A 17968-nucleotide genomic window follows, 5' to 3' on the forward strand; every position below is an offset into this window, starting at 1 on the left:
AGTGTTGCTTCCTAAGTGAACAGTTTGATTTCACAGAAGTGTGATTGACTTGGAGTTACATTGTGTTGTTTAAGTGTTCCCTTTATTTTTTTGAGCAGTGTATATATATATATATATTTGAAATACAACACATTACACATTTCCTAAAGAATTTATAAAAATATATATTTTAAATGTATTTTTTGTAAGGTATGGGTGCACACACAACCTGAAAATACAATACACAACACACACACACACACACACACTTCAAACCAAATTTAATTTTAAGCCCATTCCCTGCATCTATGTCCTCAGTGAAGGGAAACTTTCCGATCAGGGGCTCCTGGGGGAAAATAAGTAGACAATACAAACTCATCCCATCCCTGTATATAGTAGGCTGTCTGGCAGGCAGGTTGAAGTTCCTTCCTATAGAGTCCATTTAGTAATGAGCAGCACTGGCTCTTCCGCCATTTCCACCATCCATTACTTCAGCCTTCAGCGGCACGGCTGCCCTTAATGCTCCAATGCGCTCTCGCTATTTGTCTTGGAATCATGGGTAAAAACAAAGCCATTTAAGGCTGAAGGTGGGGGTGGTGTTCGTGTGTGTGTGTGTGTGTGTGTGTGTGTGTGTGTGTGTGTGTGTGTGTGTGTGTGTGTGTGTGTGTGTGTGTGTGTGTGTGCGTGTGTGTGTGTGTGTGTGTGCGTGGAGGGGTGAAAGGGCTGTGTCCCAATCTCCCCGAGCAGAATTATTGATTTGTAAGAGCTTGTCAGCCAGGCTCACAAATGTGACCAGGCAATTAGGAGCACTCTGTGCAGGAAAAGGGAGAGATCACCTCGTTCCTCTCCCCAGCTCAGGGAAAATGTCACTCTCCATCAGGCAGCCATTTAAAGGCTGCTACTGCTGCTGAAGCTGCTGCTGCACCAGGAGGAGCAATAGGCTCCTGTCAGCTTAGGGGGATAGAGAGGCAGAGGCAGAGAGACGCAGGAGCACACACACACTAGGGTTGTTATACTGTATATGGAGGTAGAAACAAAGAGGAGAGACAGGGGGAGAGATGAAGAGGAGAAGAGCATATGAGCATATAAGCATATACAGAGAGATATAGGGATGCATAGACAGAGACTGGGAGAAGTGCAGGAAGAGAGAAAGAGATAAGCAAAGAGGGATAGAGAGATAAAAGAAAGAGAAACAATAACCATTGGAGCTAATCCAAGGTCACTTTTGCTGTAGATCAGCTGCAGAACTAGGCACAGGGACAGTATTAGATAGGATTAAGTAGTGTAAATATGTTGAATTTTAGACAGGAAGGTGAAGAGACACATGATGGGTTCTCACAGCTACAGGTGTTTGTTCTGTTGACTCTCATAATTGGGCAGAGATAGCACCATCATTCCCGTTACAGCCAGCATCGACGGGATAATTGTAGCTGAGAATTCTATTTCAAACTTCATTAATTTTCAAAGCAGGATTTGTCACTTTTCCCAAGGAGAGAAAAAAACAGAGACAAAAAAAACAGAGAGAGAGGGAGAGAGAGAACCAAGGAAGGAGCGAGAAGAAAAACAATTACCCTTATTCCAGAGAGGAGAACATCAATATTTGAACAACCTTTCAGTCCGAAGGAGGAAAAAATAAGTGATGTAGAGAATCGTACATAAACTCTGACATCTTTAATTTCAATAAGAGGGATTCCTTAATAAGCTTAAAGAGTGCTCTTTGTCTAAGAATGTGGCCATGCCTGAAAGGGTTAACCTCTTAGCCCGTTTAATTCCTCTTTAATTTGAAAACTAATTCCAAATCCTAATTGCTTTACTGCCAAAACCGCTGGGACTGAAAATTTCACTGGTGGAAGGCAGGCAGGGAAGGCATGTTGGCCAGTTGGTCACATGGGAGAGAGAGCGAGGGAGTTGAGACCACTGTTGGGCTCCATCATCTTCCTAAACATTACTGAGCTTGAGGTTAACACCTACCTTCCAATTACAGAAGGAGAGAGAGAGAGCGGGAGAGAGAGAGAGAGAGAGAGAGAGAGAGAGTGGAGGACAGAAAAGGGGGCAGCGTGAGAGAAAGATGGACACCAGCACAGATGCAGAAAGATACCATGGCAAGAAATTGCCAGTGATGGAAAGGGAAAGGGACAGAGAATACAGAGGGCAGGCCAGAAATGACACTAAAATGGGTTGGCAAAGGAAAAAGAAGGGAAAAGACAAGAAAAGGAGTCTAAGAGGAAGATAATACCATGCATTTAGAGGGGCCAGGAAAGTAGTGAGTTGGTGATTTGGGGAGGCAGTAGTGATTTGGGGAGGCAGTAGTAAGTGAATGAGTGAGTGGGGAAGGGCAGGGCAGGAGAAGAGGTATAAGGCAGAGGAGGAGATGTGAGAGGGATTTGGCAGTCACAGAGTGATAAAAGGGGACACAAAGCATCGTGGTCACACAGAGCTGGCTCTAATGGCACTGCTGGCCCTCCCAGGGCTGTTACCAGACCACATTGCAGCTCCACCCACCATCATACACAACCCTGGCAAGCCCGGGAGGGGCCAATAAAAACCAGCTATCAGAAAATTACCTCCAAATCTGACCGCATTCACACCTCAATGCATGGGCAGTCAGAAAATTTTAACTGCCCAACTGCAATGTCTCTTCACAACGTTCCATGCTGAGGGAATATTAGAGTACAGTACAGTACAGACTTGAGGGAGAAGAAATCTATTTTATATCTCTGGTGTAAATAAAGTCCCTAAGGAACAAAACATGTTTACGATATCCATGCCGGGTGTGTGTGTGAATATAAAACTTCAGAATTTGTAACCAACCAGAGCACTCACTGATGTCTGAAGCTACTTTCCATCAGCATCTCTGGGTGACCCTTCCTGCTAAATGCACTCCCAGCTCTGAGACTCAATCTATTTGGTCTTAACTGTAACAGAGTGGCTCCTCTGTGAACAATCAGCCAGGCAAATGTGCTCTCCTGCACTCAGCGCAGAACAGCAGTCGGTCACACACTCTGGGTCCATTACACTGCCTGAAACATCCCTGCGTTCCTCCATCTCTCCACTCCTGTGTACAGATGCTGAGGCCTAATTAGCCCCCCAGGCCAAGAGGCAGTGGAAACTCTCTTAAGTCTTTCTCCGACTGTTAGCAAACTCTTTAGGACAGAAAGAGGCCTCCCTCAGATTACAAATTGAGTGTGAGAAAGCACACAGCATTACCAGTGGTGGAAAAAGTACCCAATTGTCATACTTGAGTAAAAGTAAAGATACTTTAATAGAAAATGACTCATGTAAAAGTGAAAGTCACCCAGTAAAATACTACTTGAGTAAAAGTCTAAAAGTATTTTGTTTTAAATATACTGAAGTAGCAATGCAATGTAATTGCTAAATGTATAAATATTTTCAAATTCCTTAACCAGCCTTTCTTAAAGTATGGGTCGTCGCGGACTGTTAGTGGTGGGTTGCGACGTGTCAGAGTAAATGTATAATTATTTAATTAATTACTGGAATTGATTTGACCAAGTTCATCTGCGCTCTTTGTTCAGTGTGCTCTCTGTTTAGCAACGGTCTCTGCTCAGTTCAGCTATGCGAGTGTGAGAGGGAGATGCCCATGTGCTTTGCGGTTTACCGTATCATTTTTATGCAGTTTTCTTGAAGATCACTCCGCGACAGACACGATGCAGCACAACGTTCAGCAGCAGATGATGCTCTGTCAGCCATTGACTTGTCATTTCTACTCGTCATCACTCACCGCTGTCATCAAATGGACTCATGCTAGCCACAAGGTCTGACTAAACTCAATTGTCATGAAACGCATATACAGCGATTAGTTTCTCTCTCTTTCATACAAACTTATAAAGAGGAGCACCCACAATGTGTTTTATGCGGAGAAGTGCATAGTAATGAGTCTCTCAAAACGAAGAAATTATTAAAACAACACGTCCTGACTAAACATCCACAGCATGATGGTAAACCGAGAGAGTTCTTTCAGAACAGGGCAGAATGCTTCAGGAAACAATTGTTATTCTTAACTGGAATAAACTGATTGAAGCAAGATGCTTTTTGAGGCAAACACACTCACACAGTTCTGGGTTACTCATCTACAGCAGGAAGAGTTCTCCTGCCTGGCTGAGAAAGCAGTAGATGTTCTGGTCCAATTTGGCACCACATACCTATGCAAGCCAGGGTTCTCAAGTACAGAAACAGTGTCGATGCTGAGCCTGACCTGTGTTGCACTGTCAAAAACGGAGCCCAGAATAGACATGCTTGTTGATAACTTCAACCAGCCACACACCTCTCATTAGGACTGTGTGTATGAATGTGTTTTCTGGTCTACATCTGTGTGATCTGATCAATCAGTTTATTCCAGTTCAGAATAAAAAATATGTATTTTAACAACAACAGTTCCAACCTAGACAGATATGTAAGAGTGTTTTTAATGGGGGAAAATAAACATGAATAGATATTTATATGGATATTTAATGTCATTATTATTTGCTTTTGACTATATTGCATTTGTTTTAGACATAAGCGCAATGAAATGTACCGATATTTATGTATTGTTGCATATTCTCTTAAGCTTGGGTCCCAGGAAAACACAGAATTTCTAATTTGGTCCCAGGCTGAAAAAGTTAAAGAGCGCCTGCTTTATATAAAGCAAACCAGGCGGAATAATTTTCTTGTTTTTTAAGTTTACGGAAAGCCAATGGCACACTCCAACAGTCAAGACATAATTTACAAACGAAGCATGTGTTTAGTGAGTTCGCCAGATCAGAGGCTGTAGGGATGACCAGGGATGTTCTCTTGATAAGTGTATGAATTACACAATTTTCCTGTCCTGCCAAAATGTAATGAGTACTTTTGGGTGGCAGGTGAAATGTATGGAGCAAAAAGTACATCATTTTCTTTAGGAATGTAGTGAAGTAAAAGTAGTCAAAAATATCAATAGTAAAGTAAAGTACAGATACCCCAAAAAAACTACTTAAGTAGTACTTTCAAGTATTTTTACTTAAATACTTTACACCTCTGCTCATTTCAGAGTGTCTCAAGTTTCAACAAGATTGAGAAATCTTTTTTCATCACCGACTATAGCATTTTGGTGTTTTTCCACCAAATGTTTCTGATCTCCTATGCATGAGGAGAAAGTGGTGGTGGTGTTGAGTTTTTTCCCCCCATAGACAAGGGTTCACCAATGTCAGTGTAACTTATCAATTTACAATAACCATCCAATAACTTGTAGAGCTCATGCGGTAAGTGCCCAGCAAACTCGTAGAACACCCTGGTGATGACACATGAATGAATACACACCGAATACACACCACTGATCATTTTCCCCTGTCTAAATCACAATTGGATTAGTTCTAATTGGATTACTAATTATGTAGTGTAATTGCCTGATTACTTACATGTAAGACTGATCAAATCCAATGACATGCTTGCATCTGTGTCTCCCGATGGGTGTACGTCTGTGGTGGCAAGCTTGCCATTTAAACCCAGTTTCACTGATGGATTGATTTGACACACAATGTTGCATCTGGCGACAGCGATAAGGGAAACTCCCCGCAGATCTGGCTCTTTTAATGGTTTTATATCGCAGCCATAGTAGATGGAGGATCAGCTGTAATGCTTCAGAGGCATTTTGATATTAGAGTCTTCTAGTCTTATAGACATGTCTCTTTTAGAGCTGAACACATCCCATCCCCTTTGCTCTAAGCAGTTAGAAAAACATTCTGTCTGATGGAACCAAAAGACTTACGGAAGGACCATTCTCATTACCAGCCTAAAGAGAGCAGCTTAAAGTTTAAGTGATTAGTTGGATAAAATAGTGCTGAACTTCTTTATGTTTTAAATGTTCCAGAAAAGTATAACCATCCCACAGAACATACACCAGTTATGAAAAACGTCCCAAATCTAATTTTCTTATTTAGCCAATTAGGCAACCATAACTCAGCGGCATGAATCTCTAACTTAAAACGAATCCTTGCATGCAAGAAGGAAATAGATAAAGGGAGAGAGAAAAGCTCTCTGGTCTATGTAAAAATACTTGTCAGTGTTAACTCCAGCATACAATAGAGGGACTGTCATGTCCTGACCATAGAGTGCTCTTATTTTCTATGGTAGAGTAGGTCAGGGCGTGACTGGGGGGGTTATCTAGTTTCTTTTTTCTATGTTGTGTTCTAGTTTCTTTTTTCTATGTTGGGGTTTTTGTATGATTCCCAATTAGAGGCAGCTGGTCATCGTTGTCTCTAATTGGGGATCATATTTAAGTAGTTGTTTTTCCCCACCTGTGTTTGTGGGAGATTATTTTGAGTTAGTGCATGTTGCACCTCTGTCGTCACGGTTTGTTTATAGATTATTGTTTGTTTGGCTAAGTTTCACTATATAATAAAGATGTGGAACGATACACACGCTGTGCCTTGGTCTCCTCCTACAAACGTTCGTGACAGGGACATTGTGTTTGTATTCTACAAAACAGACGTAATACAGTACCAGTCAAAAGTTTGGACCCACCTACTCATTCATATATATATTTATTTGTACTATTTTTTTTACATTGTAGAATAATAGCGAAGACATCAACTATGAAATAACACATATGGAATCATTTAGTAACCAAAGAAGTGTTAAGCAAAGAAAAATATATTTTATATGTGAGATTCTTCAAAATAGACACCCTTTGCCTTGACAGCTTTGCACACTTTTAGCATTCTCTCAACCAGCTTCATCTGGAATACTTTTCCAAAAGTCTTGAGGGAGTTCCCACATATGCTGAGCACTCGTTGGCTGCTTTCCCATCACTCTGCGGTCCAACTCATCCCAAACCATCTCAATTGGGTTGAGGTCAGGTGATTGTGGAGGCCAGGTCCTCTGATGCATAACTCCATAACTCTCGTTCTTGGTCAAATAACCCTTACACAACCTGGAGGTGTGTTTTAGGTCATTGTCCTGTTGAAAAACAAATGTCTCACTAAGCGCAAACCAGATTGGATGGCGTATTGCTGTAGAATGCTGTGGTAGTCATGCTGGTTAAGTGTGTCTTGAATTCTAAATAAATCACAGACAGTGTCACCAGCAAAGCAGCCCAACACCATCACACCTTCTCCTCCATGCGGAGATCATCCGTTCACTTACTCTGCGTCTCACAAAGACACGGCGGGTCGAACCAAACATCTAAAATTTGGACTCATCAGAACAAAGGACAGATTTCCACCAGTCTAATGTCCATTACTCATGTTTCTTGGCCCAAGCAAGTCTCTTCTTCTTATTGGTGTCCTTTAGTAGTGGTTTCTTTGCAGCAATTCGACCATGAATGCCTGATTCACGCAGTCTCCGCTGAACAGTTGATGTTGAGATGTGTCTGTTACTTGAACATTGTGAAGCATTTATTTGGGCTACAATCTGAGGTGCAGTTAACTCTAATGAATGTATCCTCTACAGCAGAGGTAACTCTGGGTCTTCCTTTCCTGTGGCGGTCCTCATGAGAGCGAGTTTCATCATAGCGCTTGATGGTTTTGCGACTGCACTTGAAGAAACTTTCAAAGTTCTTGACATTTTCTGGATTGAGTGACCTTCATGTCTAAAAGTAATGTTGTTTATCTTTGCTTATTTGAGCTGTTCTTGACATATTATGGACTTGGTCTTTTACAATAGAAATGAAGAATATGTGTATATATATATATATATATATATATATATATATATATATAATAAAGAGAGAGCGAGAGAGACACTTTCATAATAATAAGCTAATTAGTTGTGACCTACATTTTTTTATACAAATTGACAGTGTTGTAACCCCAACATACTCTGTCTTTGTTTTTACAAGAAAGTAGCAGTCAGTTGAAAATACAGACATCTTTAATACGTTTGGTTCTCCTCGCTAATTAGACCCACGCTCCACTGAGGAGAGACTATTGCAATGTGTGTGTTGCGTGTGTGTGTACTCTTTCTTTCTCTCTCTCGGTCTCTCACCTGTGTTGTTTATAAATTCTCCTGACATTAAACTTGGCAGTAGAAGATTGTCTGAACACAATGTAGATAAACATCTGGTGTCTGAACACAATGTAGATAAACATCTGGTGTCTGAACACAATGTAGATAAACATCTGGTGTCTGAACACAATGTAGATAAACATCTGGTGTCTGAACACAATGTAGATAAACATCTGGCCTTCATCTCTGACTGGTAAAACAAGTGTTCTTCCAACCATGACATGGTCTTCTTTCTACCTTTAGAATCATCATGCCTCCATTCATATACTTGAAATACTTGAAGAAAAAATACACTATTTACTGTCCTAGTTTACGTACCTGGCTTTGAGCCTTCAGCCACAGAGCCATTGTAGACCTGGTTCTGGAACTCTGGCCGGTTGTCATTCATGTCGATGACGTAGATGTATAGGTCTATGGGGCTTTCCACCTTGTTCCCATTCATGTCCACAGCATGGGCCCGCAGCTGCAAACAAACAACAAAACAAAAACAAAACAAACATATTAGCATTGTATAAATCCTGTAAATGCAACAGTAACTTTGACGATAACTAAAGAAGCACTGATAGACATAAAGCATCAATGGAGACATTGACATAAACATAACAGGACACATTGTATGTACAGGCTGGACTTCATCCTGTAACTGCAATGGTAACTTTGAGGCTAATAATGCAGTACTGATTGACATGAAACATCAAAAGAGACATATTGACAAACATAACAGCAATTAATCCTGTAACTGCAATTAATCCTGTCATTTCAGATCTCTTCCACAAGTGTGTCTAATGTAATTGCATACTAGTGTCCAGGAAAATCCACTAACGCCGACCATTGAAATCCGGCCATGCACAGCTTAGTTTCAAAACAACCTTGATTCTGACTGTTGGTTGTGAGAGGTATGTTTATTGGAACTCCACAATTGAAGCAATAATTCCAGTCTTTTATTTGGCACGACAGAGAGAGCCCGTTGGAGTGCCTGTGATGATAATTGCCAATAAGAAAAAGAGATTCTAACATGTTGTGTCCAAACACAGCCCAGCTAGCGTATAATGTTCTGAGAACCATATGTTTCTTAGAGCTTGGTGAGAGAGTGGTTGTCCTATGGTTATTTTGCATACAACCTACCGACAACGTTTTGGGAATGATTCTTCAGGGGGAATTTCAATACTTCAGCATAACGTTTTTTGCAGGTTTCTTCATGGTCCTATTTAAAGTCCTGTTCTCAAAACATTCAGAACACTTTCCATAAAACCACAAGAAAACATTACTAATGTTCAAAGAACCTCTGAAGGATCGTACCCTTTTTTTCAATTTTCACCTAAAATGACATACCCAAATCTAACTGCCTGTAGCTCAGGACCTGAAGCAAGGATATGCATATTCTTGATACCATTTGAAAGGAAACACTTTGAAGTTTGTGCAAATGTGAAATGAATGTAGGAGAATATAACACATTAGATCTGGTAAAAGATAATACATAGAAAAAACATGCATTTTTATTATTATTACATTTTGTCATCATATTTGAAATGCAAGAGAAAGGGCATAATGTATTATTCCAGTTTAGGCGCAATTTATATTTTGGCCACTAGATGGAAGAAGTGTATGTGCAGAGTTTTGCACTGATCCAATGAACCATTGCATTTCTGTTCAAAATGTCATATCAAGTCTGCACAAATGTGCCTAATTGGTTTATTAATACATTTTCAAGTTCATAACTGTGCACTCTCCTCAAACAATAGCATGGTATTCTTTTACTGTAATATTTACTGTAATTTTGACAGTGCAGTTAGATTAACAAGAATTTAAGCTTTCTGCCCATATCAAATATGCTTATGTCCTGGGAAATTCTCTTGTTACTTACAACCTCATGCTAATCACATTAGCGCACGTTAGCTCAACCGTCCCGCGGGGGGACACCGATCCTATAAACATATACATTCCATTCTGAGCATGAAAAAAACTCTCTCTATCCTCTGTCTTGTTAAGTGTCTTCAGGTGTGTTGGCCGTGCCCACTAATTGGCCACACCTGATATTAATGTTTGCTTGTTTCCTTTCAAATGGAATTCCTGAATTTAATCCTTGTTAAAATTCCCTGTCTTAGGACAGATAGGATCAACACTTTATTTTAAGACTGTGAAATGTCAGAATAATAGTAGAGAGAATTATTTATTTCATATTTTATTTCTTTCATCAAATACCCAGTGGGTCAGACGTTTACATACACTCAATTAGTATTTGGTAGCATTGCCTTTAACTTCAATGGGCTATGTGGGACACTAGCGTCAGAGCCACAGCCAGTGAAATATCAGGGCGGAAAATTCAAAAACAACAAAATGTCATAATTCAACTTTCTCAAACATACAACTATTTTACACCATTTTAAAGATACACTTCTCCTTGATGTAACCACATTGTCTGATTTCAAAAAGGCTTTACAGCTAAAGCAAAACATTAGATTATGTTCAGAGAGTACATAGACAAAAATAATCACACAGCCATTTTCCAAGCAAGGACATGTGTCAATAAAACCCAAAACACAGCTAAATTATGCACTAACCTTTGACGATCTTCATCAGATGACACTCCTAGGACATTATGTTACACAATACATGTATGTTTTGTTCAATCAAGTTCATATTTATATCCAAAAACAGCATTTTACATTGGCGCGTGATATTCAGAAAATGTATTCGCACCAAAACGTTCGGTGAATGTGCACATCAATTTACAAAAATACTCATCATAAACGTTGACAAAATATATAACAATTCTTTAAAGAATTATAGATAGACTACCCCTGGATGCAACCGCTGTGTCAGATTTTAAAATAGCTTTACGGAGAAAGCACATTTTTCAATAATCTGAGTACATAGCTCAGCCATCACGGTGAGCTATTCAGACATCAACTATGAAATAGTAGCAACCTAAACTCAGAATTAGTATTAGAAATATTCTCTTACCTTTGCTGATCTTAATCAGAATTCACTCCCAGGACTGCTACTTCCACAAGAAATGTTGTTTTTGTTCAAAATAATCCATATTTATGTACAAATACCTCAGTTTTGTTCGTGCGTACAGATCACTTATCCAAAAGCATTACGCGCGAGCGCGGAACGAGAGACGAAAAGTCAAAATGTTCCATTACCGTACTTAGAAGCATGTCAAACGCTGTTTAAAATCAATCTTTATGGTATTTTTAACGTAAAATTGCGATAATATTCCAACCGACAATAGCATATTCATTCAAGAAGAAAAAGAAGGAACGGCGTGCTCGCGTGACCGCGCATATCCAATCCCTTTGTTGCCAGGCAGACCACTCAGTAACTGAGCTCCTATTATCTGCCCAGTGACAGGAGAAGGCTCAAACCTCTTTCTGAAGGCTTTAGACAGCCAATGGAAGCCTCAGGAAGTGCAACGTCACCCCACAGACACTGTAGCTTCGATAGAAAATACTGCCCCCTAGCCCAGAGGTTAAATTGTTTAACTTGGGTCAAACGTTTCGGGTAGCCTTCCACAAGCTTCCCACAATAAGTTGGGTGAATTTTGGCCCATTCCTCCTGACAGAGCTGGAGTAACTGAGTCAGGTTGTCACAACTTCCGCCGAAGTCGGCCCCTCTCCTTGTTCGGGCGGCGTTCGGGCGGCGTTCAGCTTTCTAGCCATCGCCGCTCCATTTTTCATTGTTCCATTTGTTTTGTCTTGTTCCCCGCACACCTGGTTTTCATTCCCTAATCACACTGCATGTATTTATTCCTCTGTTCACCTCCATGTCTTTGTGTGAAATTGTTTGTTGTTATGTGGTTATTGTGACGCGCCAGGCTATGTTTCCATGTTCTGTGTTTGTGCACGTTGTATGTTTATTTGGTACATTAGCTTTGGTGAGTGTTTTTTTGCGCTTTGCACTTTGCCTTTTTTGCTGGAGGTTTTGAAGCAGTTTGCGTCCGTCTGTTTGTTCACTCCAGTCTGAATAAAGTGTGCGCCTGTTCACAACTCTCTGCTCTCCTGCACCTGACTTCGCCACCGGTACACACACCCCTGACACAGGTTTGAAGGCCTCCTTGCGCGCACAAGCTTTTTCAGTTCTGCCCACAAATTTTCTTTGGGATTGAGGTCAGGGCTTTGTGATGGACACTCCAATACCTTGACTTTGTTGTCCTTAAGCCTTTTTGTCACAACTTTGGAAGTATTCTTGGGGTCATTGTCCATTTGGAAGACCCATTTGCGACCAAGCTTTAACTTCCTGACTGATGACTTGAGATGTTGATTTGCACCTTTTGCACCAAAGTACATTCATCTCTAGGAGACAGAACGCGTCTCCTTCCTGAGCGGTATGATGGCTGCGAGGTCCCATGGTGTTTAAACTTGCGTACTATTGTTTGTACAGATGAACGTGGTACAGTCAGGAGTTTGGAAATTGCTCCCAAGGATGAACCAGACATGTGGAGGTCTACAATTTTTTTTCTGAGGTGTTGGCTGATTTCTTTTGATTTTCCCATGATGTCAAGCAAAGAGGCACTGAGTTTGAAGGTAGGCCTTGAAATACATCCACAGGTACACCTCCAATTGACTCAAATGATGTCAATTAGCCTATCAGAAGCTTCTAAAACCATGACGTAATTTTCTGGAATTTTCCAAGCTGTTTAACCTGTTAGGGCTAGGGGGCAGTATTGACACGGCCGGATAAAAAACGTACCCGATTTAATCTGGTTACTACTCCTGCCCAGTAACTAGAATATGCATATAATTATTGGCCTTGGATAGAAAACACCCTAAAGTTTATAAAACTGTTTGAATGGTGTCTGTGAGTATAACAGAACTCATATGGCAGGCCAAAACCTGAGAAGATTCCATGCAGGAAGTGGCCTGTCTGACAAGTTGTGTTTCATCTTGGCTCTTTTTATTGAAGACTGAGGATCTTTGCTATAACGTGACACTTCCTACGGCTCCCATATGCTCTCAGAGCCCGGGAAAAAGCTGAACGATATCGAGGCAGCCTCTGGCTGAAACACTTTATCGCGTTTGGCAAGTGGCCGATCAGAGTACTATGGGCTTTGGCGCGTGCCCGAGTCGACCCCATGCTTTATTTTCTTTTGTCTGTTTACCTAAACGCAGATTCCCGGTCGGAATATTATCGCTTTTTTATGAGAAAAATTGCATAAAAATTTATTTTAAACAGCGGTTGACATGCTTCGAAGTACGGTAATGGAATATTTAGAATTTTTTTGTCACGAATTGCGCCATGCTCGTCACCCTTATTTACCCTTTCGGATAGTGTCTTGTACGCACAAACAAAACGCCGCTATTTGGATATAACGATGGATTATTTTGGACCAAACCAACATTTGTTATTGAAGTGGAGTGCATTCTGACGAAGACAGCAAAGGTAATAACATTTTTCTTATAGTAAATCTGACTTTGGTGAGTGCTAAACTTGCTGGGTGTCTAAATAGCTAGCCCTGTGATGCCGGGCTATCTACTGAGAATATTGCAAAATGTGCTTTCACCGAAAAGCTATTTTAAAATCGGACATATCGAGTGCATAGAGAAGTTCTGTATCTATAATTCTTAAAATAATTGTTATGCTTTTTGTGAACGTTTATCGTGAGTAATTTAGTAAATTCACGGGCAGTGTTCGGTGGGAATGCTAGTCACATGCTAGTCACATGCTAATGTAAAAAGCTGTGCTGTGTGTGCGGCCTTTTCAAATTATATCGTTTTATAGATACACCTCTCCTGAATCGAACCACGTTGTCCAATTTCAAAAAGGCTTTACAGCAAAAGCAAAACATTAGATTATGTTAGAGGAGTATATCGTAAAAGTAGCCACATAGCCATTTTCCGACCAACCACATGCATCACAAATAACCAAAAAACAGCTAAATGCAGCACTAACCTTTGACAATCTTCATCAGATGACACACCTAGGACATCATGTTACACAGTACATGCATTCTTTTGTTCGATAAAGTTCATATTTATATATAAAAACAGCATTTTACATCGGTGCGTAACGTTGACTAACTATTTTCCCTCAAATGCATCCGATGAAACAGCGCTACAATTTACTAAATTACTATTCGAAAACATTTTTAAAATGTAATATTGTCATTCTAAGATTTATAGATGAATATCTCTTGAAAGCACCTGTAGTGACAGATTTAAAAATAACTTTACTGGGTAATCACACTTTGCGATAAAAGGGGATGCGATACTCAGAAAATAGGCTAGCAATACAGGTCAGCGCCATCTTGGAACAATCACATATCAAATCTAGTCTTGTATACTATTGTCAATAATCCCTTACCTTTGATTATCTTCATCCTTAGGCACTTCCAGGATTCCCAGGTCCACAACAAATGTATTTTCGTGCGAAAAAGTTCATCCTTTATGTTCCATTAGCTTGTTGTTGTTAGCGCGTTCTGAAGGCTGCACCAAAAGCTCCGTGGCCGCGGGACTATTCTTTCAACAAAATGCATTTTTTTCTTATTTAGGTTCGTTCAAACATGTCAAACGTTGTATAACATAAATCTTTACGGCCTTTTTCAACCAGAGCTCCAATAAGATTCAAGGGGGACGATTGCATTGTCTTTATAAACGTTTCGAAAGGGGAGGGTAGCCAGGGGCGCCGGCGTCATAATGGTGATGGCCCTCTCCGTGTGACCACGTTCCACAGCGTGTCATTCTGTCAGTTTTCACAGTAGGAGACTCAAATCACTTTGTAAAGACTGGGGACATCTAGTGGAAGCAATAGGAAGTGCTCAATGAACCATAACGGTGTGATTAATAGGCAACGTGATGAAGTTGAGTCCGCAATTCAGAATTCCACTTCCTGTTTCGATCTGTCTCGGGGTTTTGACTGCCATATGAGTTCTGTTATACTCACAGACACCATTCAAACAGTTTAAAAAACGTTAGGGTGTTTTCTATCCACAAGTAATAATTATATGCATATCCTAGCTTCTGAGTTTGAGTAGTAGGCCGTTTAAAATGGGCACGCATTTTTTTCAAAATGCGCTGTGGCGCCCCCTATCCTAGGCGACCGTCAAGAGGTTAACCTCTCTACGGTCGGTGGGACGAAATCGTCCCACCTACGTAACAGCCAGTGGAATCCTGTGGCGCGTTATTCAAATACCTTAGAAATGCTATTACTTCAATTTCTCAAACATATGACTATTTTACACCATTTTAAAGACAAGACTCTCGTTAATCTAACCACACTGTCCGATTTCAAAAAGGCTTTACAACGAAAGCAAAACATTAGATTATGTCAGCAGACAACAGGTGGAAATTATAGGCCATTAGCAAGACACCCCCAATAAAGGAGTGGTTCTGCAGGTGGTGACCACAGACCACTTCTCAGTTCCTATGCTTCCTGGCTGATGTTTTGGTCACTTTTGAATGCTGGCGGTGCTTTCACTCTAGTGGTAGCATGAGACGGAGTCTACAACCCACACAAGTGGCTCAAGTAGTGCAGCTCATCAAGGATGGCACATCAATGTGAGCTGTGGCAAGAAGGTTTGCTGTGTCTGTCAGCGTAGTGTCCAGAGCATGGAGGCGCTACCAGGAGACAGGCCAGTACATCAGGAGACGTGGAGGAGGCCGTAGGAGGGCAACAACCCAGCAGCAGGACTGCTACCTCCGCCTTTGTGCAAGGAGGAGCAGGAGGAGCACTGCCAGAGCCCTGCAAAATGACCTCCAGCAGGCCACAAATGTGCATGTGTCTGCTCAAATGGTCAGAAACAGACTCCATGAGGGTGGTATGAGGGCCCGACGTCCACAGGTGGGGCTTGTGCTTACAGCCCAACATCGTGCAGGACGTTTGGCATTTGCCAGAGAACACCAAGATTGGCAAATTCGCCACTGGCGCCCTGTGCTCTTCACAGATGAAAGCAGGTTCACACTGAGCACATGTGACAGTGACAGAGTCTGGAGACGCAGTGGAGAACGTTCTGCTGCCTGCAACATCCTCTAGCATGACCGGTTTGGCGGTGGGTCAGTCATGGTGTGGGGTGGCATTTCTTTGGGGGGCCGCACAGCCCTCCATGTGCTCGCCAGAGGTAGCCTGACTGCCATTAGGTACCGAGATGAGATCCTCAGACCCCTTGTGAGACCATATGCTGGTGCGGTTGGCCCTGGGTTCCTCCTAATGCAAGACAATGCTAGACCTCATGTGGCTGGAGTGTGTCAGCAGTTCCTGCAAGAGGAAGGCATTGATGCTATGGACTGGCCCGCCCGTTCCACAGACCTGAATCCAATTGAGCACATCTGGGACATCATGTCTCGCTCCATCCACCAACGCCACGTTGCACCACAGACTGTCCAGGAGTTGGCGGATGCTTTAGTCCAGGTCTGGGAGGAGATCCCTCAGGAGACCATCCGCCACCTCATCAGGAGCATGCCCAGGCGTTGTAGGGAGGTCATACAGGCACGTGGAGGTCACACACACTACTGAGCCTCATTTTGACTTGTTTTAAGGACATTACATCAAAGTTGGATCAGCCTGTAGTGTGGTTTTCCACTTTAATTTTGAGTGTGACTCCAAATCCAGACCTCCATGGGTTGATAAATTGGATTTCCATTGATTACTTTTGTGTGATTTTGTTGTCAGCACATTCAACTATGTAAAGAAAAAAGTATTTAATAAGATTATTTCATTAATTCAGATCTAGGATGTGTTATTTTAGTGTTCCCTTTATTTTTTTGAGCAGTGTATAATGTTTACATATCCTATATTACTCATCTAATATGTATATACCGTACTCTATATCATCTACTGCATTTTGCCTATGCCGCACTGCCATCCCTCATCCATATATTTATATGTACATATTCTTATTCATTCCTTTACACTTGTGTGAAATTGTTAGATTACTTGTTTGATATTACTGCACGGTCGGAACTAGAAGCACAAGCATTTCGCTACACTCGCATTAACATCTGTGTATGTGACCAATAAAATTTGATTTGATACAGGGAGAGCCCCAGATAACACCTAGACTATTCTATTCAACACAACTCATGAGTTGTCTGGCTTTTGTTCTCCCAGGGAAAACGACAATCCTGGTAGGTTTGTGCCACACCACTGATTGGACATAGTGTCTTGTTACTGAGATAAGCAATTCCACAAAAGTTTGTTGTGTTTCACATTGTGAGAAAACGAGAGAGAGAGAATGTGAGGGGGCGGAGGGGGATGAAAAGAGAGATAGAAGGAGCATGTCTCGTGTAATTCCAGTAGAGACAGATACACAAAGAGAAACAGTGGGAGACCCTAACATGCTGACCACACCGCTCGCGCACGTTGCAAAATATATTTACACATACATGGTATTCAATCAACTAGCGTCTGCGTAGCCAGGCGCTAAAATATAACTTGTTTCTATTTTTGATGCTCGATGCGCTGCAAGTCCCGCCTCTCCCGTCTCCTCATTGGTTTTTAGGAGCATATACCAACATGGGTGACTGAAAGATTAAATGAGGTCCACACTCAAGTCCAGTTGGTGGTGGCAATGCACCTTAAAGTTGGTTGCCAACCATCATATATAGTCAGAAGAAGACTGAAGGAGGAGAAATTACTACAAACTAAATTTACCCTTTTATATGTGAATTAATTGTTGGAGTAGAGGACCTTGTACATTTCAGGTAAAATAACAACCCAATGTTTATATCCCAGGACAAATTAGCTAGCAACAGCAAGCTAGCTAAATGGCCGTGATTGTTTCATGCATTTCGACCTGTCCCCAAATTAATAAAGATGGTTCGGACTTTGTTTTGATATTTCAACATGCGTGTCCTGATCTCATCTGGTGTGGATGGACAAAATCAACCTGCGTGCAATGCCGCACGAGGACACACGCATATGCCCGGTCTAGTCAACATGTGAGAGGAAGGAGTGACTGAATATCCATGTTGACTAATGATGTCTCACAGCTCTAGACACATCATTCTCTCCCAATAGCTCTTTAAAAAAATAAAGCCATGAAAACTCAGATCGAGATGGAGAGACTTGT

The 17968-nt window shown here is 41.3% G+C and overlaps 1 protein-coding gene across 2 annotated transcripts in view; it reads right to left on the reverse strand.

The window, feature by feature from the left end:
- LOC106565798 (cadherin-4-like) overlaps positions 1-17968 on the reverse strand; it is a 381738-nt gene that overhangs the window by 28827 nt on the left and 334943 nt on the right. For both annotated transcript variants that reach the window (XM_014133344.3, XM_014133343.3), the window contains exon 7: positions 8278-8422. In XM_014133344.3, the coding sequence (XP_013988819.3) occupies positions 8278-8422 (145 nt within the window). The remainder of the gene's footprint in view (positions 1-8277; positions 8423-17968) is intronic.

Source organism: Salmo salar, chromosome 12 (genome assembly GCF_965601325.2).
Source record: "Salmo salar chromosome 12, fSalSal1, whole genome shotgun sequence".
NCBI classification, from domain to species: Eukaryota; Metazoa; Chordata; class Actinopteri; order Salmoniformes; family Salmonidae; genus Salmo; species Salmo salar.